We start from the raw sequence: 25391 nt of genomic DNA, 5'->3' as shown, positions 1-25391 counted from the left end.
CCATAAAAGGTCTCTCTGTCATTGGAGGAAAATCCCATGTACACTGAGATACCAGGCTTGCCAAGCTGTTGACTTATTGGCTTGTTTTTATAGGTATCTGTGGAAATACTCCAGGGAAGGAAAAGAATAACATGGCCAATTCTGGAGTCTTCTCTACAGACAGCCTGAGCAATGGGCACCAGGGAAGTTCCTTGTCACACACACAAGACCGGGGGAAAAATTCTGAAGAGCTTGAAGTGGTTCAGACTCAGAGCTTACTGCCCAGGGAGAGGCTTCAGCTTCCTCCTCTGCCATTAAAGGTAGTCATCTCTTTGGTTCATTCTCTAGAATTTGGAGGAAAGAGAACAGGGTGCAGAGCCCAACAGTCCTGGCTCCAAGGTACCTCTTTGCTCTCTCTTTGCCATGCCAGCTAGACAGAATGTATTTAATCCATCTGATGCTCAGCTTTCTCATATGCAAATAGAAATAAATGCCTGCATTGCGTAGTTTTTGAGAAGAAAATTAAGGGGAAAAGGCAAAGCTCTTAGTGCAGTGCTTGGGTCGTAGGACTCAGTGTTTGAACCTCCAGTGTCCTCAGCCACTGATTATAATTGTTACTGGTAATAACATTGGTTGCCACCAAGGGCAATGAATGGACAGACATCCCACATATTCTTGGTCTGTAGTTGGTCCTTGAGCTGCAACTCAAGGGCTTTGCTCTTGATAACAGCAGTGAAGAAGAAGACAAGGCCAGCTTTGGGATAGAGGGTGGACCCCACTCACCACACCTCTGACACCATTGCAATTTTCACCCCAGAAGGAATTTTGTCGGCAACTGAGTGGAATTAGCACCAGATCTCACAGGTTTTGTGACACTACACTCAGTCCCCACAAGAATGCCTCTGTATGAGATGCCAATGATAAGTAGTAGGTCCCCAGGTTACCTTGTCTGAAGTTAGCTACAAATTGAAGGTTCCCATGTCCCCTCCGTGGGTTTGATAATTTCCTAAAGCAGCTCATAGAATCCAGGAAAAACCGTTTCTTGTTACTTCCCATTTATTATAAAGGATGTTTTAAGGGGTACAAATGAACAGTCAATGAAGAGATGCATAGGGGCAAGGTCTAGAATGGTCCTGAGTTCAGGACTTCTGTTCCTGTGGAGTTGAGGTATGCCATTCTCCCAGCACATATATATGTTCACCAACCCAGAAGCTCTCTGGACCCCATGCTTTTGGTATTTTTATGGAAACTTTATCACATGGGCATGATGGATAATTATTAAATTAATAATTTAATCTCCCTCGCCTCTCTTCTCCTCTGTGGATGGGGAGTGGGGTGAAGTGGAAAGTTCCAAGCTTTGAATCATGACTTGGTCTTTCTCGTAACTAGCCCCCATACTGAAGCTATCCAGAAACCCACCAAGAGCTACCTCTTTAGAAGAAAAGACCATAATCCAAGAAATTCCAAGGGATTTGAGAGCTCTGTGTCAGGAACTAGAGTCAAAGACCAGATATTAGAGCAAGAGATGCTCCTAGTCTCTTAAGACTTAGGAAATTACAAGGGTAAAGAGAGTTCTATGCCAGGAAGTGAAGAGAGGCCAATATATATATTTGCTATTATTTCATACCATGGTGGCAGCCAGCATTTGGGGGTGAGTGAGGACAATATTGTCACTCTCTACCTGTGCTCAGATAGGTTATGTCCCTCTCCTGAAAGCACAGCTCCTATCATGTGCTCTTTGCCTTAGAACTACTCTCTAGATTTCATCAGCCACTTCCTCCTCTCACTTCTCAGGCTCAGAGAAGGGAATAGCACCTACTGTTTCTAGCCCCAGGGTGCCTGGCTGTTCTTATAGGTTTCTTTAAATGCCAACATCTCTGAAAGCAGGCCTCCTCATATAAACTCTCCTCCGTGGCCCAGGTTGAGCGTGTACACTTTTGCTTTCTTGCTGGGACTGAAACAGGCGAGTTATCCCACCTCTCTCCACCTCATTTTTATCCTTTGTGAGTAGAGATAGTGTCGGTCCACAGAGCTGTGGAGATAGAAGGGCCTCGCAGCAGTGCTCCAGGAATGTTAGCTCCTTCCTAATTGGCCATGGGCTCAGCTGGATGTGTACCCCTTGAAGAGCAGGATGACGGGTCAGCAAGAGAATACTCCTAACAATGGACATTTATTGGGAGAGTAACCATGTGTCAGGCAGCATCCTGAGTAACCTACATGTGTTCTGTCACACAAGCTTCATTACAAGCCTATACAATCATTATTATCATCATCAACTCTTTTGGCAGGTGGGGTGCCTGAGGCACAGAGAGGAAAGGAACAAACCCAAAGTCTCTCAAGGAGTAAGAGGCAGGGCTGGGATTTGAATCCAACAAGTTGGACTCCAGAACAGAAGCCTTCACCCGGGGGGCTGTACTTCAGAAGGCGCTCCCCCCCTTGACAGGAAGCAGGGCCAAGAGGGATTCAAGTTGGGGCCTCTGAGGTTGTATGAACCCATGAGCTGATTTTTGGTGAGCAGTTGAAGGGAGCAGTGGTGTTCCAAAGCCACAGCTGACCGTGGCACAGGCTGTAGAACCTATACAAGCCAGGCTCTTTTTTTTTTTTTTTTTTTTTTTTTTTAAGCCAGGCTCTTTTGGGCCACGGGATCAGCTTTGTGTGCAAGTAACTTTCTGTGGGATAGGTGAGTTTACACTCCCACTTTGGACTTCAACCTCAGTGGTTGCTTTACTCTTTGAATTTTAAAGTTTGGGCAAAACACCTTGCAAGACTGTGCAGTGTGGAGTGTCTCTGGAACAGTTGGAGTTTCATTGGTTCTATACAAATCTCTTTGGAACCTCTTCTGTTGGGTTGATAATTTTCTAGTTTACTTCAGTCTGTTTATTTTCCTATTGTATTAGTATATGTGCTGCCGAAGCGAGCACTTCCTATTGTATTAATGGTATTTTCCAATATGGTGAACCAGGAAGCACTAAGCAGACGGGGCGGGGGTGGGGGAGGGGGGGAGTTGGGGGGGATAAGACAGAAGGCTGGGAGTACTCACAGCTCCATCTTCTGGCCACAGTTCGTTAATAGTTTCTCCCCCACTAAACAGTAGTTCAGTAGGGGCAGGTCTGTCTTACCAATGCTGTTCCCTCAACTTGCACAATGCCTGACATATAACCAGTGCTCAATTAATGTTGTTGCATGATTGGATGAATGAATAAACAAATCACCCATGGTTATTGTTATAACACTGAGCTAAATTCCTGCCATGTGGTAGATAATTCTTGTCTTCTGTCCTTCTGTCAGGTATTCAACCACTGTTAAGTAGAGCCCCAGTGCAGCTACTCTTGCTAGGGATGACTGGAGTTCCTCCTGAGGTTGTCTTCTGCTCAAGAAGCTGCTGTGTATTTGGTATCGAACATCACTTAGCTGGTGTCATGTGTGAAGCTACCAAGAAGTGCCTAGATTGCTTTAGTTCTCCAAGTGATATTTACATCCTGAGTGGAAACAGGAGGGTAACTACATTTATTGCGCCCTGCTCTGTGTTGGGTATGATTCACAGTCACATTGAGAAGGGCATTTTCTGTGGATTGGGAAACCAAGGGTGGAGAGACCAAGGGACTGGTCCAAGATCATATAGGGAGGAGCTGATAAAGCTGGGAATGATCCCTGTTGAGCCCTGAAACTCATGCTTCTTTCTGTAATGCAATGCTGACAAGAATGAAGAGTTGCTATCTGCTTATGGAGGGCAAGTATCTTCATGCCTTCTTTATTTTCATTTGTTTTTCAGGGGCAGGGTGCTGGCTCTTCTTGTCCTCCACCACCTTCAGAAATCAATGCCAATGAAATCTACTTTGTGAAACTTGTTAAAGAAGATGGGACACTTGGATTCAGTGTGACTGTAAGAATTATTAGGCAAGATTGGGAAGTACACAGTTGTAAAAATGTTCATCTGGAGCCTTTGTGGGCATCCCATTCATATGGCAACCTCTGGTAATGTGCTCAAGCAGCACATGGGGAGTAGGGAGCCAAGAAAGTCAATGGGGCCTCTGTGGGGGACAGAGGCAAACTGGGAGGTGCAGGACAGACTTGGGCACTCCAAGCAGTGTGGGTGGGATTGGGTGATGGGTCTTGGTTCTGTGGTTATACTGCACAACAAAGAAAGGGCAGCAGAGTGAGACTGCAGGGACATAAGACAAAGGTGAGTGAGGTGATCCATGGTCATTCAGAGAAGGGTCACAGTGTAGCCTAATATTCCTGCTTCCAAGGGCAGAATAGTCAAATTGGTCAGACCAGAGTTCAAGATGGCCACTTTGCATTGGTTTCTGAGCTTATCTGCAGACCTTGGAGGAGAAAGGGAAAAAACTGTACAGGAATAATAAAATTGTAGTTCATTCTAGGATTGTATCTACAAACCAAGACTCAAGCGTATAGGACCTGCCAGGCCAGCCTCTGGGCCTGTGACTGCATCTATACCTATGCTGCTTGCTGCTTAGGGAGAGACCATATGGTGCATTGATGTGACTTGGATTTCTGAGCACCTGCTACAGGCTGCTGCTAGGCTGGAAGCAGCACAGCTCCCTCATGCCAGCTGTGTTGTTATACTCCTTATGGACATCTAACCTTGTTGCACAGCAGACAATGTAGTCTGAACAAACAAGTGAATATATGAGGTTTCACATGGAGATGAGGTAATGGGATAGATCTGGGTAGCCAGATGGGGGATTTCTTTGGGAGATTAGGGAGGCTCTGTCAGGAGGGAGCAGACAGGTGGTGACACTTTCATTGTGTTTTCCAGGGTGGCATTAACACAAGTGTGCCCTATGGAGGTATTTACATGAAATCCATTGTTCCTGGAGGGCCAGCTGCCAAGGAAGGACAGATCCAGTGGGATGAGGGATGGAGTCATGTTGGGAACTGCATTCTGTGGTGTGATGAGCCCTGGCCTGGGAGCTACAGCCTCCAGGCCTTACCTCACTCCCACCCTAGAATTTGTGCAAATGATTGCCTCTCCAAGTCTTGGTTTCCTCACCTGGGAAAGGGGCTGACTCAACCTGGCCTACCTCCATGATAAGTTAACAAGGGGATGAAATGTTTGTAGTGGCACACTGGGGAGCATAAGGTGATTCTAAAATATGTGATTTTAAATAAGCTTGTTGCTGTTTGGCCTTCAAGGGAGAAAGTAGTGCTTCCTGTGGAGGGCAGAGTGTGCATTGATGATCCCCACTTTAGTATCCATAGAGGACAATGACAAGTCTCCTCTCTGCCTTTCCTCATGTCCTCTGCTCTGAAGCAAGGGGGTGATTTTTATTGCTCTCCAAAATGGCAAGTTGAGCTAGAAAGGGCACCCAGGATCTTAGTTATCTCTATTTTCTCAAGAATTCTCTTGTTCCTAGCATCAACCAGGTCTTTCTGGCCTGTTTTGAAATGTAAAAAAAATCCTGGAGATATAAATATTACCCCTAAGTGACTTGAAAGTGCTTTCAAAAATGGTTTCACAGGAAAATAGGAGAAAGGATTTAGTTATACAGAGTTGGCTCAACCCCTCTGTGAACCAATAATAGAAATTTCTGTGTCATTGATCTATAAAGGTGTTCAGAGAGGTGGCTGGCAGCCAGGCCCCGTTGGGGATCCTCACAACTCTGCTTCCTGTTCCCCTTTGAGGCTGCATGGAAGAGTGCTGGGCAGGGACTTTCAGGAACAGTCATTTTTACAGCCTCCAGAGCTTGGAGAAATGACTTCTGTCCCCCTTCCAGGTGACCGGCTCTTGCAGGTGCATGAAGTGGGTCTGTGTGGCCTCACCCACAAGCAGGCTGTGCAGTGCCTCAAGGATTCTGGGCAGGTCAGTGCCGCATTAGTGGGAGCTGTCCTTCCTTCCAGAGCTTTCCGGGACAACATCAGAAGCTGTGGTTGCCTCTGGGTGGGAGGCAGATGGGGAGGTAACAAAACAAGACTTTCTTCTTTGTCTTATTTTCTCTTTTACTTCTTCACTTTTCTATGGTGATGTGAAAGCCAGGAGGAAGTAGACAGATTCTCCAAGAAGAATACCTTGTCCCCTGCAAAGAGCCTTGAAAAGCTAGCTTTCCACTTGCCTAGGTTCTGAAATCAGACAGCTGAACAGAGATGATATGGTGGAGCGACATCTCCCACCTGGCTCTGGCTGCCCCTTAACACTCTCTGCTCCAGCCCAAACTGACCAATGCTTCCATCTGCTCTCAGGCCCTGTCACCAGCTGGCCTTTGTACTTGCTGACACCATCTCTCCAGTTCATGCTAGTCCCATCTCCCTGGGAAATTCAGGTCATATTGTCCCGGTATTCTTATCGCAGTGAAGTAAAACTCAGAACTGAAGGCATTGACCCCTTATAGACTCCTTATTCTATGTGATGCCCAAGCAACATCTGGATGTTACCATGCTGCATTCAGTTCTCTGGCTTGAGGGTTGGAGCCTTTTCATGCTTCAGTGTCCTAAACCACAGAGCTGGCATTGCCCTCTAGGTAACTGGGGAATTGGCAGAGATGGAAAGGACTCCTGTGGGCCTTTCTGGCAAAATGAGGGAGCAGGAGGGCCCCTGTTTCCTTCCTTTCCCAAAGCAGTCTTCTGGTTCGCAGTGAAATTGACTCATACTGGCCACCTTGGTTGACCTATCTTGAGAACAGAGTCATAATTTATTAGTACTTGCTGTTCCTTAGACTTTTGCTAATGAACCTGATTAGAGAAGATTCTTCTTGCTTGCTGCCAGAAACTTGCTGGCAGTGATGACAGGTAGGAATTGTTGCTCTGGGATCATGGGCTTGGTGCTGAATGACAATGGCAACAGAAGGACGTTAGCAGGCCCAAGTCCCCTGAATGGAAGCTTAATATTTCTAAAAAGCGTCCAGGTGATATCTAGCCACTGGTTCCTGAAGTAAGCTTTGTGTAACAAGAGTGTGTGGGGAAGAAGGGTGGGAAATCAAACCAAAAGAAAGTGGGAGGTCAGATTGGCATAGGTCTGGGATACCTGCCAGGAGTTGGATTCTAGGTGATGGGAAACATTAGAGACTTTTGATCAAGAGTGTTGCATGTTCAGTTTGTGTCTTAGATCAAACCATGTGTAACAATGGGGGGAATGGCCTGAGGAGGAGGAGCTATGGCCCAGGAAGCCAGGTTAACTAGAGCTTGTCACAGTCCTGCTGGGCACTGACAGTAGGAGAGGGAATGGAGGAGGGGGAGTCCTGGGGAAGACGTTTCTGATGGTGAACAGGCAAGTCTTAGGAACTAGGCATTTGGAGAGCTGTAGGGCGGGCTGGAGAAGGGGGCGAGCTGTATCCTGGCAGGTGTGGCCACTGGGAGGTTAGTTGAGAGGTGGTTCCATGTTCTGAGAAAGCAGATACAAGGGGAGGAATGTTTTAGGCAGAACAAAGAGTGGATAGTGAGGGTGAGAGAGGGGAAGATGAATTTGGCCTTGAATGCATTGAAATGGAGCTACATGTGTTACCTCCAGGAACGTTTGTCCAACAGATAGTTGAAAATATGGCTATGGATCCCAACAAGTGGGTTAGATTGGAGATTTTAATTTGAGATTCAAATGAAGCTGCTATTGGAAGTATCAGAAATTTAAGAAGCACTTGCAGGGTAAAGGGAGAGCCTCCTGGTTGCCATATCATGTGCAAATGGAGTTTGTTCACCCATCTTCCAGGTTGCAAGACTCGTCTTAGAGAGAAGAGGCCTCAGGACCGCCCAACAGTGTCCTTTTGCTAAAGACAGGATGGGAGATGAATGCATGGCGGTTTCCTTGGCAACAGCCTTGCCTGGCAGGCCCGCGGGCTGTGTCTCAGTGACAGATGGTGAGAGGAGAGAGAATTGAGTGTTACTATTGTTTTGTCATCCTCTGCGGCTTTTGAATTCTCAACTCTAAAGGGAAGGTAGGAAGGCTTCCTCTGGGTTCTCAAAAGATAGTGAGCATGATGCGGCTGGCATTCAGATTGGCGGTGGAAACCAATCTAATGGAATAAGTTTCGGGGAAAAAATGCATTTTTCCAAAATGATTGCCAGGCATGATTCTCCTCCATGCCTTCTGAGGTCTCTCAATCAGCTGTCTGAATGCTAGTGTATAAATATTTAGGAATAAAATTGGAACAAAAGGGTCGGGCATTTTCTGACCAAATCTCCACATTTTAGCTAAGATATCCATCACAAAAGATCTGGGATGTGATGAGGCAGGCAGGCTGAGAGGGGAAGGTGCTCAGAGCTTATTTTTATCATCATGTAAAACAGTAACTCTCCATCAATTTGCAGGGACATCATGGCATATCTTCTGATGGGTTGCCTCTCTGCACTGCCCTGTGATTGTTTCTTGCTAGGAAAACATGTACTCCCTTAGTATTTCATGATTTGGACCTTAATCATTTTTCAATCTCCTGTTAGGGATTTTCCTGAAGATGTGAGTCAGGTTGGATGCACAGTAGCCATATGAGTGATAGGGTTGGGTGGAGTGGGGCACGCGTGCATAAGACAAGTCTGTTTCCTCTTTCGTGGCTCCTGTGCTCACTCCAGAGAGGCCCTCCGAAAAACTCACTATCAAATGAGGTGGGGGGAGTGTCTCATGGCAGTGATGGTGAAATTGGTCATATGTTATACCTGGAACTAAAAGCTTCAGATGCTTTCATTCTCACCCCAAATTAAAGTTTATGAGACAGTGCTCTGTCCTATTGATTCATTGCCAAATGGAAGGCAGACTAGGAGAGACCCAGAGGCCTCTTCTTGGACTAGTGAGGTTCCTGGGCAGTGTCCGTCTTTGCTGCCTGGAGGCAGCTGTTTTGTTTTATGGTCTGTCCACGTGGCTAAACAAAATAGCAGCTAAAACATTTTGACAGAGTTGACCAGAATTTTCTCCACAGTCTAATTATGCAAAATTTTGTTTCAAATATACTAAAGACAATTGAGGTTCTAAAGGAGTAATGGCGGGATCCCTGGGTGGCTCAGTGGTTTGGTGCCTGCCTTCAGCCCAGGGACATGATCCTGGGGTCCCGGGATCAAGTCCCACATCGGGGTCCCTGCATGGAGCCTGCTTCTCCCTCTGCCTGTGTCTCTGCCTTTTTCTCTCCCTCTCTCTCTGTCTCTCATGAACAAATAAATAAAATCTTTTAAAAAAATAAAGGAGTAATAGGAATATATATAGGTTTTACTAAATGATATAGGCATATTGTATATGTCTATAAACTATATTTACACATAAACCTTACTGATTATCTATAATTGCTTTGTCCAATAGGGCAGCTACTTGCTATGTATGGCTATTGAGTACTTGAATATAGCCAATCCAAATTGATAAAATATATATTTGATTTTTGAAGACTTAGTTCATAAGGATGCAAAATATCTCAATACTTTTTCATATTGATTACTTGTTAAAATGGCCATATTATAGATATATTGGTTACATATACTATATGGTTAAGTTTATTTTACCTATTCCCTCATACTTTTTAAAATGTAGCTATTTGAGAACTGAAATTACACATGTGATTCACATTTGCAGCTTGCCTTTTATTTCCCTTAGCATCGGAATGGACTCTATCATAAAAATGAGCAAGATGAAATCTTTTTATGTAAAACAGAAATAATTCATCTATTTGACCATTTACATTTTAAGGCTAGTTAATTTCATTGGGAATCTACTAAGGAATTTATCTTGTCCACCTCCCACAACACAGGTCCAAAGTTTGAAGTCACTCTGAAAAAAAATGCCAGTGGTTTGGGATTCAGCTTCGTGCAGATGAAGAGAGAGAGCTACAGTCATCTCAAGAATGATCTTGTGAGGATTAATAAGAGACTCTTCCTGGGGCAGCCAGCTGAGGAGAATGGGACCATTGCCGCTGGTGACATTATCCTGGCTGTGAATGGAAGGCCTATAGAAGGCCTCATTTTCCAGGTAGGAGACCATGCAGCCCATATGTATGCACACTGACACCAACCATGCCTCTTTCAGGTTCTCCCACCATAAGGAGTACTTTGGCCTCTTGAAAGCATACCTGGAACCTGGATCATACAAAGAAAGCAATTGGTAGAACATTCTCACATTTAATTTTCTGTCTCAGTTCTTGAATAGCTAACCTTGAGTAAGCCTTGCTTCTAATTAGGTTTATAATGAAACTGAAGACAAACCCTAGCTGTATGCTGACTAAAGCCCTCCAAACATTCTAGGAGGTGGGTGTGTGGGCTGAAGAGACTACAGTGGGTCCCTTTCTGCCCTTCTTCTCATTTTTCTATTAAATTTATATTTTGATGTGTAGTGTTACATCGGTTGTCCTGCATACAACGGTTGTCCCAGTTTTTACATATGATAAAAAAAATGTAATTTAAAAAAGAGTAAAAAGTGGACACTTCTCTGGGCACCTGGGTAGCTCAGTCAGTTAAGCATCTGACTCTTGATCTCAACTCAGGTCTTGATACCAGGGTTGTGAGTTGAAGCCCTGCATGGATCCCACTTAAAATAAAAGTAGACACTTCTCAATGTTTATAGCACAGTATCTCAATGGAATATTGTGCATATCAGTCAGGGTCCTGGATTGAAAGTGAGTCATATGAGGAGAATTGAATAAGGCTGTGATCTGGTTGTTGGGAAGCTCAAGGGAGAGTGTAGAGCCCTGGAGCTAGGAACAGTGGGTGCAATTATCTCTCTACCCCTCCCAAGTCCAAAAGCATATAGGAAGGAGCAATTATTCAACCAGGGAAACTGAGAAAGCTGGTGAAGTGGATCTGATGACATAAGCTATGACATTTACTGAGGGACCTAGCCATTCTGTAACAATCCCATGTGGAGGAAGGTGGGAAAATACGTACCCACATCCTTTTCTTCCTAGCTCTGATTCCTACCCATGCTTCCATTGGCTGAGCCAAGAGGAAGCCCCTCCCTCTCCTCCTATCTCTGATCCCACCCATGCTTCTATTGGCTGAGCCCAATAGGAAGCTTCTCTGCAGTCTGCACAGACCCACCTCCAGAACACAGAGCAAGGTGGAGAATGGCTTTGGGCTGCATGGTGAGGGATGGAAAATCCCCAGGATGGCATATGTTGGGTGGCAATACTTTTATCTCTTTATTTTGTGAGCCAAGAACTATTTCCTGAGAACCAAACCTGGGTCAGCAGCTCTGTGAGGAGCTAAAGACACAGAGGCACGAGTTCATATATTCTCAGAGCCTGTAGTGGGGTGGGACAAACAAGAAAACAGAAATGACTGTGTAAAACAAGTGTCATGAGAAACAAAAATGCTTGCCCCAGGGAACAGTGCAGGGAAGCACATTCTGTGGAAGTCCATTGCCAGTAAGAGGGTATTAGGTGGTGTCCAGATCAGTGATTCTCAAGTTGGAATCATATTGCCTTTCAAGGAACATTTGGCAAAGTTCAGATATATTTGTGGTTGTCACAATGGCAGGTGTCAGGGACATCAAGTGAGCAAAGACCAGAGATGTTGCTTGACATTCTTCAGTGAACAAGGCAGCCAGCCCCCACAACAGGGAGTTATCCAGCCTAAAATGTCAGTACTGAGAGTTTGAGAAATCCTAGTGTAGATAGGAAATAGGAACTACCAAGGCAACTTGAAGCCCTGGGCTCTGAGAAAGTGGGTTGGAGGAAGAGGCTCAGCGTAGCTGGAGCTTAGGATGTGGGAGCAGCGGGAGCAGGTGGGAGAGAGAGAGTGGGGTGAGAGGCAGCAGCAGGTAAGAACAGGTCCTGTGTGCTGTGTTGCAGAGCCTGTTGAATGTGACATGAGACAGAGAGGGGGTTCAGTGGGAGAGGGACCTGGTTATGTCTGCATTTTGGAAAGAGCTCTCTTGAACACTGTGGAGGGGGGGGGCGAGTGACACTGGAGGAGGCAAGGAGCAGAGAGGAGGGCATTGCAATTTCATAGGTGAGAAGTTCTGAGTGTCTGAACTGAGCTGTGGAGGACAGCTCAGGGCCAAGGATGAAGCTTTAGAGATTGGGGTGGTGGAGCGTACATGCTGATGGCTCCTGAGATGAGGGGGCTGCTGAGAGGAGAGGAAGTTTGAGGTGATGAATAGCTATTTGTTTGAGTCACTCTCTCAGTAAAGAAAAGGCATCAGTACTGACAGGTGCTGCCATGAAAAGGCCCTGGGCAGACCCTGGTCACTTCTAGCCCAGCATGGGTGTGTGTGTTACCTTCATGGGAACCTCAGGTCATGGCTTTGGATTCTCTCACCTTAGGAAATCAGGCCCATAACATTATTCTCTAGAGTTCTCTGGAGCCGAGAAGCAAATTAAGGGGACAGTGCCAGAGAGATATACCACCATATCCAACCACAGATTCTGGTTTCTTGTAGGAGGTGCTCCACTTACTTCGAGGGGCCTCACAGGAAGTCACGCTCCTACTTTACCGACCCTCTCCAGGTGCACTGCCTGAGATAGACCAGGGATGGCAGATAAGATGCGATGCCCTCTAGTGCCTTCAAGCACCTCTTTTCTTGTCTGGTGGGTCCTGAGAAACCCAACTTTTTTTTAGGCAGGATTCAATGCCATCTTCTTCCACTGGGGCAGGAAAATATCTAGCCTCCAAACCTCAGTTAATCTGTGAGAAGTTAATGAGAACCTATGCCCATCTTCTCCTTGCCCCCTCCCCCACTCCGCCTCTCCAATGTTTGTGTCTTCCTGTAGATAGTCATATATCCAGATTTTTGTCTGTGAAACTTCTAGAGCCAGGCTTTCTGGTGGACACAGCATCAGAGGGGAGAAATCAGGAGCAATACAAAACCAGACTGAGGAAAGGTACAAATTTCCATTTGGAGGGATGAAATGGAGAACAGGATGTAGGTCCAGCTTTAAAGCATGAATTAGATATGCATGGTCAAGGCAAAGAAGAAGCATTGAAATCAGAAAAATTCAGAATTTTTGCTTTGACACCCGTATTAGATTCTCCAGAGAAATAGAATCAATAAGGTGTGTGTGTGCAGAGGTATGGGAGTGGTTAAAGAATGGGCTCACATGATTGTGGGGGCTGGCCAGTCTAAATTCTGCAGGGTAGGTTGGTAGGCTGGAAACCTAGGGAGGGGTCCATGTTGCAGCATGTGTCCCAAGGCAGGCTGGAAGCAGAATTCCTCCTTTTTTTGGAGATCTCAGTCTTTCTATCCTAATCCCTCAACTGATCGAATGTGGCCCACCCACATCATGGAGGATCATTTGCTTTACTCAAAGTCTGCTGATTTAAATGTAAATTTCATCTAAAAAATGGCTTTGCAGAAATATCTAGACTAGTGTTTGAGCACACATCTTGGTACTGCGGCCTAGCCAAGTCGACAGATAAAATTAGTCATCATAATGCCACCCGTTGGCTCCTTGGGACACAGAAGCTGCAGCAGAGATTTGAGTGCAGGACGTTTATGGGGCCTGCTCCTGGAAATACCCCTGTGAAGGCAGAGTTGTGTGGAAGGAGAAGTTAACATGCTGCAGCTGCAACAGGGGCCTCCTCTGCTTATGTTACAGGGAGCTTTTGAGCTGGGATGGCCCCCTCAGAGATGTCCTGGTCTGGGGCAAGAGAGCCTGTGGCTTTGTACTTTGTATAAACCAGCAATGGGGTGTGGGCTGCCCCAAGGGAGGGGAATCTGACTTTGTTGAGACAGCTCCCTTGAGTGGAGCACGATTCCTGGGGAGGGGCTAGCTGTGAGCTGTCAGTAACCAGCATTCCCGGCAGCTGGGGGATGAGGGCCTTCGTCCTGTGAAGGCATTTGTGTGAGTACCCTGCAATCACCTGCACCTGCTCTTCCTCTTGCTGACTGCCTGCTCTTCCACTTGCTGACTACCTGGACCTTGGGCAATTTCCCAACTTCCCCAAGCCTCATGATTCCTTATTTATAAAACGTGAATAAAATCGATTACTCATCACTGAGGGTGCCAATCACTAGAGACATCACAGAGGATTTTGTGACCCAATCCTTTGATTCTCTGGACTCAGGATGTCATTTGATACAGACTTCAGTGAGAAAATTGCCAGGGAAAGGAAATCAGAAAGCTGTCAGTTTGGAAAAGAAGGTAGACATGGCAGTTGTATTGAGCAACTGACCAGGGAATGAGAAGATCAAGCCTCACATGCACAAAGATCAGGCCAAGGGCTTTGTGCCTATGTTTTTGTTGAGATATCTAGGAAATGCCAAGAAAAAATGGTCCTTCTGATCTGGAGAATATTTCCACTTATAAGGGCCCTGAAGAGTCTAGTGGGAAGGCTTGGAGTGAGGTATGGTGGGCATGCTTTCTCCCCCCTCCTACTTGAAGGACAAGAGGAAGAGGAATTTTCAGTCATTCATGTGGCTTCAGAGGTCAGATAGAAGACCAAGGAAGGGGGCATTTAGTTCCTAATTAGAATACAGTAGTCATAGAAAGGAGGCAGCCATACACACATCTGGAGTAAGTCATTCCAGGCAGAAGTGATAGCAAGTGTGAGGCTCTGAGATGGGAATGAACCTGGATGTTGGAGGGACAAAAAGATAACAGGTGTGGAAGGGAAAAAGCTATAGAATGAGTCAGAGGCCACCTCACTTAAGGCCTTGTAGGTCTTGGCAATGTGCTGATTCCATTTTGGCTTCAGTGGGAAGCCATTTAGCTGGAAGTAGTGGGAGGGTGAAGGGTTAGGCAGAAGCATACCCTCATCTGGCCTATACTTCAGGAATACCACTGAACTGGAGATGGACTGGAGCCAGCCGTCATTCAAATAAGATATCGTGGCTTGGACTCAGGCTGTAGCCAAATAGTTGGTAAGAAGCAGTCAGATATAGGAGGTAGAGCCCAAAGGATTACTTTTGGCTTAGATGTGGTCACATGGGAAGAGAGCAAAGTTTGGCTTGAACAACAGGTTGAATGATAATACCACTTGCCAAGCTAGGGAGTGTGTAGAGAGTGCAATTTAATGTAGGTAGAAGAGAAGCGATAGTTCTTGGTAGTACATAGAACTAAAATGTCTATGGGACAGCCAGTGGAGATGTCAATTAGGCAGGTATTTGTGGAGAATTGGCATGCTATCAGGGCTGGAAAAATGTAGATTTGGGAACTGTCAGCAAATAACATTATTTAAAGCCATGAAATGGATGAGATCACCCTGGGAAAGAGTGCAGAGAAGTAAGCCTTGGGACACCCCCAACATTGAAAGGTCCAGTTCAAAGAAATGAGATGGTAGTAGGGGCCTGGGAGGTGGGGGGAAACCCAGGGAAGGGTAGAGTTCAGAGCAAACATATTCAAGTAGTGTTAAGTGTGTAAAGGACGTTCTTAAGAAGGAGGAAGAAAACACTTATGTTGCATGCTGCTGAGAAGTAGAATGAGGTGAGGACAGGAATTTGTCCTTTGGCTTTAGGAAAATGCAGGTCCCTAGAGACCCTGATCAGAACTGTTTCTGATGAATGATGGAGAGATAGATGCGTGGGTGGAGTAGGTGCAGGGACAAACAGCGAGGCACATACAGAAAGAGTGAGTATAAGCATGCATCTGAGGAGCTGAGAAACGAATTGCAGATAGCTGTAGGAGGTGGCAATAGGGCGAGATGGTATCTCATCATGGTTTTGATTTGCATTTTCCTGATAATGAGTGATGTTGGGCATCTTTTCACATGTCTGCTACCCATCTGGATGTCTTTTTGTAAAGTGTCTAGTCATGTCTTCTGCCAAATTCTTAACTGGGTTATTTGGTTTTTGGGTGTTGAGTTTGATTTTTAAAAATTTTAAAATATTAAAAAAATAACACTTACATTATTTTTCCAATGCTCCAAACTAAGTGGTTTAGAGATGGTTACTTGTGTCACTTAGGGCCCAGTGGGAGCTGGGGTCCTGACAGAGGGAAACTGACCCAGAGCCCATCTCTGAACTGCTTTGCCCCACAATCACATGGAAGAAAAACCATGATTATGTTTTTTTTTTTTAATTTTTTTAATTTATTTATGATAGTCACACAGAGAGAGAGAGAGAGAGAGAGAGAGAGAGAGAGAGAGGCAGAGGGAGAAGCAGGCTCCATGCACCGGGAGCCCGACGTGGGATTCGATCCCCGGTCTCCAGGATCGCGCCCTGGGCCAAAGGCAGGCGCCAAACCGCTGCGCCACCCAGGGATCCCCCATGATTATGTTTTAAAGAAGTAAGTTTTAGATTTTGCTTAATATGCACCATGGATCCAATAACCCTTAGCATTTCTTTTAATAGACACCTGTGCTCTCATCAGACAAAGAATTCACCAGGGCAACTTGCACTGACTCAGAGCAGAGCCCCAGTTTGGATCAAGAATATAGCCAAAGGGAGAATGCCTCCCTAGATGCAGGGGAAAGCCCGGCTCCTGGGCCAGAGTCTTTCCAAAGAGCCACTGGGGAGGTACAATGGGACCAAGACCTAGAGAGATTCTGGGCCACTTCCTCGATGCATCCTCAGGATTCCCACCCTCACTTATGCAGACTGCAGCAAGAAATGGATGCATCAAATTTGGCCACCTCTTTGGAAAAGGATATAAGGGAAAACTGTTATTCAGTTTGTGATATCAGGAGACTTGAAAGGTAAGAATCACCACTTTTGCAGATACTTTGTAAATAGCATTTCATTGCTAGAAATTATAATCAAGCAGTTAATAATGGTGTTCAGATGCTTACTGGGTCCAGCACTATTCTAGGCATTTGGCAGAGGTGGGAGGGGTGGGGCAGAAAAAAGAGAAGCATAGGTCTGGAGCTGTTGCAACCACAGTGAGCTTTTGGAAAACTAACCTCACTCGGTGGTCCTCCTGTACCCTTGGAACCTACAGATAGCAGGTGTTAGGTGTTTCTCCCAGCATACAAACCTTTGTGCTACATCCTGCATGCCCTTATTTTTAGTTTTTTAAAGATTGGTTTATTTATTTTAGACAGCAAGTAAGAGAGTGCAGAGGAAGGAGGGGTAGAGGAAGAGGGAGAGAGAAAATCTTCAAGCAGACTCCCTCCTGAGCTCGGTCCCATGACTCTGAGATCAGGGCCTGAGCCGAAATCAAGGTTGGAATTAATTGACCCAGCCACCTAGGCCCCCCACCCCACCTCCTGCATGGCCTTTTAAAGCATTGTGATAAGAAAGAAGTTCCCTTGTATACATCACCCTCTTTATTGCTAATATAATACTTGATAATTGACACCAGTTTTTTTTTTTTTTATGATAGTCACAGAGAGAGAGAGAGAGAGAGAGAGGCAGAGACACAGGCAGAGGGAGCAGCAGGCTCCATGCACCGGGAGCCTGATGTGGGACTCGATCCCGGGTCTCCAGGATCGCACCCTGGGCCAAAGGCAGGCGCCAAACCGCTGCGCCACCCAGGGATTCCTTGACACCAGTTTTAAAAAAAAAAAAAATCTGTCTTTATCTTTAAAGACCGGACTGAAACATTCATTTTAATAGACATTTTTAACTTAGCCTTCATTTTGTGCCTCACCCCCAAGTATTTGCAGTCTTCCATCCTGTTCTGATGGAAAACATTCTGGGTGATTCAGTTTGACAGTATTTATCACATATACTAAGGTGCACAGGAACCTGTTAGGAACAGAGAGAGGTTTCAAATACCTAGAAAGGGGTGAGATACTGCCTCAAGGCACGTGCTAGCTGGATGCATGGGCACAAAGCAGGCAAATGATAAGGAAGGGTGGCTTGTGTTTGACACTGGATATGCCCACTGCTATGAAATGGCTCTTTTTTGTTGGTCATCCTAGAAGGCTGACTAGGGCAGATCTATAGGGCCTGGTAGGTGACATGAAGAATGAAGCAGCCCATTTCATGCAATCAGGCAAGGTGAGATCTGTGACTAATAGGAGCCAGGCACATGTTCTCCAAAAATGTTCAGGGGGCTCCTGGGTGGCTCAGTCGGTTGAGTGTTCGACTCTTGATTTCGGCTCAGGTCATGATCTTGAGGGTAAGATCCAGCCCCACATTCGGCCCCCCACTCAGGGTAGTCTGCTTAAGGTTCTCTCTCTCCCTCTGACCTCTCACCCCTTCAAAATAAATGAATAAATAAAAGCATTCAGGTACAATTTTTATAAGAATGCCATACCAACCAAACAAAAACTAACTAGTCTGCAAAGTAAAACAGAGTGGGCAAGCACATTCATCAGTGGTATTCATTTTCATTGTCTGAAAATGCATAAATACACATGTATTTATCATTTCTTACAATTGTATTCTAAGCAGGAATTGATGTACTTGGTCACACGATAAAGGAAAGAACCTCCAGAGGTTTACCCGAGGACAACTATTAGTGTGATCTTATAGGAAACATTTATGTTTTCCTACTCGATTTCCTTATAGGAATGAGGCTACTCTCTTGGAATTTTAAAGGTTTAACTGCCAGAGAGTACAGGATGATGGACAGAAACCCTGAGCATTGGATTATTGGATTTTAGAGTTACTCTGGGTTTAGCTACAAGCCTGGAGTTTGACTTGCCATGTACTTTTAAACTAATATAGTTAGCAGTTATTAATGTTTTTTTTTTTTTTACTAATTTTAGTTTTGTTGCTGTTTCATTCATGAAGTCACAGAATCAATACAAAAATGATCTGATCAGACTTCATACTCCCTGCTGAAAACTATCCCTGAAGCAGGGGACCTGCTTTTGATTGAATACCTCCAGGGATGCAGAACTTGCTACCTATAAAAGTGGCTCATTTTATCATCATGTATTTGTTGACTAGAAAGTGCTTATATTAGGGTGAAATCTGCCTTTTTTCTATCTTCTACTTATAAGTGTATGCCTATTTTCTCCTATCTTTTGTCATTATTTTTGCAAGAAATATCATATTATTTTTTTTGATCAAATTAAATTTGGCTTTAGTGTTCCTACTTGAAACGGTATACCTGATGTCCAAAACATACCATCTTCGGAGGAAGTTCTCCTCTCCTGGAGTTATACAAGAATCTTGAGGGCTTTTCCAGAGCATTCTGGTGGAGCTTCTGATATTCAGTTAGTCATGCTTGTTACCAAGGCCAATGGTGGTCCATGGAGCCATAAAGAGGCAGCCTTACTGTTTCTCTGTCCTGGCTCCCTCCATGGCCAAAACCTCCCCCTTGTACTTGACCTCCCTGTGGTGCTCCTGGTAATGACAGCCACTCTGCCTCCTCACAATTCCTGGCTGCATTTTTACCATGTTTTTTTCCCCTGCTCAGGAACTTTTCTTTCCTTCCAAAGGAAGGACTGAAACCATGTTAGCTTCTTCTCTAACAGGACATTATTAACTTGCTCTAGATGCATACATAGTGACCATCCCCTACAAGAAGAAAGCATGTCACATGCCCCACAGTCCCTGAACATAGTCCCCCAGTTCCTGGTAGGATTGTGGCTCTTTGCAGACTCCTCTTACAAGTGTATGCACCTCAGTTCTGAGGTGGCTGTTCCAGGCAAATACCTCTTCCTTTCTGGCACCTGTGAGTCAAGTTGTCTTTCTGCAGTTTGGAACCAAAAGAGCACAGACTTCATGAGCATATAGCTGGTTTCAGCTTTAACATGTACTAAGATGTACTAAGTATGCGGGGAGTGTTGACTCCTCTGAGCCTGAGGCTTCTTTTTTATTATTTATTTATTTTTTATTGGTGTTCAATTTTGCCAACATATAGAATAACACCCAGTGCTCATCCTGTCAAGTGCCCACCTCAGTGCCCGTCACCCAGTCACCCCCACCCCCCGCCCTCCTCCCCTTCCACCACCCCTAGTTCGTTTCCCAGAGTTAGGAGTCTTTCATGTTCTGTCTCCCTTTCTGGTATTTCCCACTCATTTTTTCTCCTTTCCCCTTTATTCTCTTTCACTATAGCTTCTTTTTTATAAAATAATAAATTTATTTTTTATTGGTGTTCAATTTTGCCAACATACAGAATAACACCCAGTGCTCATCCTGTCAAGTGCCCACCTCAGTGCCCGTCACCCAGTCACCCCCACCCCCCGCCCACCTCCCCTTCCACCACCCCTAGTTCGTTTCCCAGAGTTAGGAGTCTTTCATGTTCTGTCTCCCTTTCTGGTATTTCCCACTCATTTTTTCTCCTTTCCCCTTTATTCTCTTTCACTATAGCTTCTTTTTTATAAAATAATAAATTTATTTTTTATTGGTGTTCAATTTGCCAACATACAGAATAACACCCAGTGGTCATCCTGTCAAGTGCCCCCTCAGTGCCCGCCACCCATTCACACCCACCCCCCCGCCCTCCTCCCCTTCCACCACCCCTAGTTCGTTTCCCAGAGTTAGGAGTCTTCATGTTCTGTCTCCCTTTCTGATATTTCCTACCCATTTCTTCTCCCTTCCCTTCAATTCCCTTTCACTATTATTTATATTCCCCAAATGAATGAGAACGTATAATGTTTGTCCTTCTCCAATTGACTTACTTCACTCAGCATAATACCCTCCAGTTCCATCCACATCAAAGCAAATGGTGGGTATTTGTGTTTCTAATGGCTGAGTAATATCCCATTGTATACATAAACCACATCTTCTTTATCCATTCATCTTTCGATGGACACGGAGGCTCCTTCCACAGTTTGGCTATTGTGGACATTCCTGCCAGAAACATCGGGGTGCAGGTGTCCTGGCGTTTCACTGCATCTGTATCTTTGGGGTAAATCCCCAGCAGTGCAATTGCTGGGTCGTAGGGCAGGTCTAATATTAACTCTTTGAGGAACCTCCACACAGTTTTCCAGAGTGGCTGCACCAGTTCACATTCCCTTTTCTCTGCATCCTCTCCAACATTTTGTTGTGCCCAAGATTGAGAATCCGAGAAACCACCAAGGAGCCGACACCGATGCAAACACACGAGGGTTTATTTACAAACTCGAGCTTGGGTCCAAGTGCACCCGACACAGCGGAGCAGAGACTTGGACCCCTAGACTAAGAGGCGTAGCAGCTTTATAGGGGCCAGTGGCCCTTGGAATACGCAGAAAGTTGCACAGTCATGTCGGTCCACACGCAGGTGGCCGATTGAATTACACCTTACCCTATAGTATCCACTTGAGCTGGCCTATTATTTTGGTCAGAATCGCTGCGGGGTTTTGGCGGGCACAAAGCAGGGTTACATTGTTATGAGCCGATTTCCGATTAGGGTGTGCCCAGCGGTTGACTAGGGTGGGGCAGCGCCTTAAGCAATAAGCAGGTCTTGTGGGGGTTCTACAGGAGGTGGCGGGTGTAGCACAAAATGTAATCAGTCCTGCTCTGCTTGTCCAGGGGTAGGGGATTTTTGTTAAATTTCCTGGTTCCCACAATTTTTGGTTTCCTGCCTTGTTAATTTTCCCCATTCTCACTGGTGTGAGGTGGTATCTCATTGTGGTTTTGATTTGTATTTCCCTGATGGCAAGTGATGCAGAGCATAAGAATGAAACTAGACCACTCCCTTGCACCATACACAAAGATAAACTCAAAATGGATGAAAGATCTAAATGTGAGACAAGATTCCATCAAAATCCTAGAGGAGAACACAGGCAACACCCTTTTTGAACTTGGCCACAGTAACTTCTTGCAAGATACATACACGAAGGCAAAAGAAACAAAAGCAAAAATGAACTATTGGGACTTCATCAAAATAAGAAGCTTTTGCACAGCAAAAGAAACAGTCAACAAAACCCAAAGACAACCTACAGAATGGGAGAAGGTATTTGCAAATGATGTATCAGATAAAGGGCTAGTTTCCAAGATCTATAAAGAACTTATTAAACTCAACAGCAAAGAAACAAACAATCCAATCATGAAATGGGCAAAAGACAGGAACAGAAATCTCACAGAGGAAGACATAGACATGGCCAACACTATAGCTTCTTAAATATAAACAAAGACCAGGATGGTGCCACAGGACATTCTGCAGGTCAAAAGAAAGAACTCCTAACTCTGGGAAACGAAGTAGGGGTGGTGGAAGGGGAGGTGGGCAGGGGGTGGGGGTGACTGGGTGACGGGCACTGAGGGGGGCACTTGACGGGATGAGCACTGGGTGTTATTCTGTATGTTGGCAAATTGAACACCAATAAAAAATAAATTTATTATTAAAAATTATTTAAATAAATAGTTTGAGTTTCAGAGAAGAGAACAAACAAAAAAACAAAGAACACCTGCTGAGTCCTCTCAAGGCACCTGGCATGCCACAGGAACTTAACAAAAGTCAATTTCTTTCCCTTTCTTGAATTGTTTCTAGCTAAAGAATGAATCCCATCAACTGAAATTCCCAGTAAATTGCCAGAATTTACCATCTGCCAGGTGGCTCCTTCCTAGAGCCAGGTGGCTGCCAGCAAATCCAGAGTGTTCATGGAGGAGATGAGATTTTACTTTTCCTTCCTTGTTCTTTTCTTTTACAACTGTACAACTAGAGACTCCATCATGTCACAGTAGGTGCTTATAAAGCATGCTAATAAAGCAGTACAGTACATTTTCATGGAGGAGGGTTAGAATTGCCTGCTGCCGGAGGGAGGACTTGGCACTTGGCCAGAGTCGCATCTTAAGCAAGGTTTGTTTCTAAAGTTAGGGCATTGAGCAAAAATCACATGAAGTGAACATCACTTTGGAAGGTGTGATGTTCTTTGCTCCTCTGGTGTGGGAGGAGATTGCTTTTTCTTTGAGCCTCAAGTGAAGGGCCTTGCTGTCTGCCAAATACTTATCTTTATGTGCTGGACTCATAGGAATGAATGGGGATAGCAGATTTGAGGCTTTCACTTGTGTTCATTCCAGGGCTTATGCTCATAGATTGGAGAGCTGGTCATTGCAGGATGTATAAGGTTATTTCTCTCTCTCTCTCCCTCCTAGCACATATAGTTAAATTCATGTAATTAAAATGCAAGTATCATTTAGTGAAAGTGATGTTGTAAGTCTTCATGGTTGTTAAGTATGCAAAATGAAGCCAGTGTCCTTGAAATGAACCTAAAGTTACAGTACACTTTCCGGAAAGGGTGCTGTTTCTGGAATAGCAAAGAATGAGTAGGAGGCTATAGGTCAAACTCAATAGCAGCTGCCATACCTGCGGTGACATAAGCGTAGCTGGCCGAGGCATGAAGCTGCCAGGTGAGTGGCCTCTTGGTTAAATAGGAAGGCACAGGGAACCTCTGTGAGGTCAGAAGCATGCCTGAGGGAAGAGAGTGAGGCCTGTGCCTGGTCAAGAATGGCAGTAGTCCAAAAGCAGAGCTGGGGCAGACTGGGGCCTGGTGTTGACTGCAGCTGGCTTCTCTCTGCACACTTACAGGTTCCCAGGAGATGCCCCTAAGCCCTCTGCTCACTCCCTGCCAACCACACATGGTCAGGCACACTACTCCAATAACTCCTAAATACTGGGCTTCAGCTCAGGATTGTCATGCAAGCGTCAAACTCAGCAGTCCACTGGACTTATCTCCTTGATGTCTTAGAGACACTGCAAGGTCACCCTTGGGACCAGCAAGGCCCCTCCAGACACTCTGACACCTCAACCTCTTGCAAGAGCTTATCAGAAAGGTTGGAGGAGGTTGGTGGTGGGAGGTCAGGCACTGTCAGACATTGTAGTGGCCCAAGGCATGTGTTGTCACCTGCTTCTCCTCCAGCCAGAGGGAGGGAGGGAGGGAGTGTGAGAGGTAGTGGGCTGCTTGTGGAGGCAGGGGTGTGGGGGGTGTGGGGAGAGTGCCTGGGCAAGAGGCTGGATTTCCTGTTCTTTTTTTTTTTTTAAGATTTTATTTACTTATTCATGAGAGACACAGAGAAAGAGAGAGACAGAGACATAGGCAGAGGGAGAAGCAGGCTCCCCACTGGGAGCCCAATGCAGGACCCAGGATCACGATCTGAGCCAAAGGCAGAAGCTCAACCACTGAGCCACCCAGGCGTCCCTGATTTCTCTTTCCATGACAAAACTTCCACAGTGTTCCTTTCCATACTTATAAGGAGATGCATTTTCTACACAGTTTGGTCAAATGCTTTAAGATTTTAAACCAATTTTCTTCCAAAGTGCTTAGTGATTTTAAAATATTGCTTTCCTAAAGTGAGTATTCCTCTTAGAGTCCAGGTAGCATACAGTCTCCTTTTTATGCACATGAGTGTGCATCTATTTACATGAAATACACATTTACATATATCCTGTAGGTCTCATGCGCAGAAATAACATCTTTTTGATGGTGAAACTCAGGTTGGTGAAACTCCAGTTATACTGGGGAGGACTGACCCTCTGTGCATTTGGGGGCTTGTAGCTATTGAGAGGCATCAAAGCTGAGTTTACAAGAAAGGGACATCTCGGGGAAGGGGGAGGGAGGGGAGAGCAGAGGGTATGTAATAAAGCAACACATTGCTTTGGATGTGGGGAAGGAGGCTGATAAATGAGAATTCGTATGTTTGATGAAAAGCTAAATCTGCTTGCATTTCTTATAGATTTTCCTCCTCATCCTCTCTAACCGGGCTTTCAACAGATATTTTCTGACCACATTCTCTGCATGTTTGAAGAGCTGTACAAAGTGCTCTGCCATCTGTCTGGACTGCTTTTTCTAATCAGAGAGCATGTGGAGTGACCTTTGGGCAGTCCCTGGAATGTGTGTTCTTCCACTGTTGTGCCTGAATCTTCACAGTCAGACAATGTGCCTTTCTCATCGCTCATCCACTTCCTGTGTCACACGGGGACTAAATGTCACTCCAGCTGGCTGCCTCTCCAAATAGGCCCTTTCTCAGCACTACAAAAAGGACTTGATATTTGCACGAAGTGCTTTGAAGGTCACCTGCTTGTGTTGATCCCAGCCTCCTGCTTGGGCTCTTTCCCCTGACCCTTCTGTCGAAATGACAATCGTCATCATTATGATGATAGCCTCTCCCATTTACTGAGGACTCCTCCCGTACCAGGAGCCATGAACGTATGTACCAGAATTATGTGATCTAAGCAATTCTATAAATTTCTTGACCTTCCCATTTTTCAGATGAGCAAACTGAGGTCCCAGAGAAGTTAATAAACTTACCTGAGGTCTCCCTAACCCCCCATATGAAGAATCAGTCCTAGAACAGAGTCATAGCTCTGTTTTCGATGCCATGTCCTCTGGCAAGTCCTCCGTGGTCTCCTGGGCTCAGTCAGGAGCCCCCCTGCTCCCATAATGCTCTATGCTGCCTCTACCATAGCACTCTCTCCCTGGATTCTAACATTTGTTCACTGCTCACTCTTCCCACTAAATCAGGGGATCCTCAAAGACAGGGCCATGCCTTGTTTACTTTTCAGAGCAGTCTCTGGCAGGAGCTGTTTGGACACTGTCTGGCTCTCCTATGCTGTGTCATGATGAACATCCTGAAAGCAAGGAAAGTGGGGAGAGGAATTTCTTATCAATGCTGGAAGACACATGGGTTTCTGTTTTCTAGTCCTGAATTGGACACAGATGATGAGGAGAGAGACACGGGTCATCTACGTAAAGCCTCTTCTTCCACTGTGGAAAATGAAGCATATCTTACCATCAACTCTACATGGGAAGGCCAGCTACCCTGTGAAAAATGTTTGGAGGCAGATTCAGAGACCATT

At 45.3% G+C, this 25391-nt stretch overlaps 1 protein-coding gene across 1 annotated transcript in view; it reads left to right on the top strand.

The window, feature by feature from the left end:
- Nucleotides 1-24317, top strand: part of FRMPD2 (FERM and PDZ domain containing 2) — a 112682-nt gene extending 88365 nt beyond the window's left edge. Inside the window, 9 exon segments of the mRNA XM_049103128.1 lie at nucleotides 94-299; nucleotides 3758-3862; nucleotides 4760-4845; nucleotides 5710-5803; nucleotides 7640-7787; nucleotides 9657-9874; nucleotides 12281-12391; nucleotides 16130-16473; nucleotides 24269-24317. Of these exon segments, the coding sequence (XP_048959085.1) occupies nucleotides 94-299; nucleotides 3758-3862; nucleotides 4760-4845; nucleotides 5710-5803; nucleotides 7640-7787; nucleotides 9657-9874; nucleotides 12281-12391; nucleotides 16130-16473; nucleotides 24269-24317 (1361 nt within the window).
- Nucleotides 24318-25391: the final 1074 nt, after the last annotated feature.

The sequence above is a fragment of the Canis lupus genome, chromosome 28, assembly GCF_003254725.2.
Source record: "Canis lupus dingo isolate Sandy chromosome 28, ASM325472v2, whole genome shotgun sequence".
Classification (NCBI taxonomy): Eukaryota; Metazoa; Chordata; class Mammalia; order Carnivora; family Canidae; genus Canis; species Canis lupus.
Note: the sequence above shows the minus strand (reverse complement) of the source record. Positions and strands in the feature narration are given on the sequence as shown.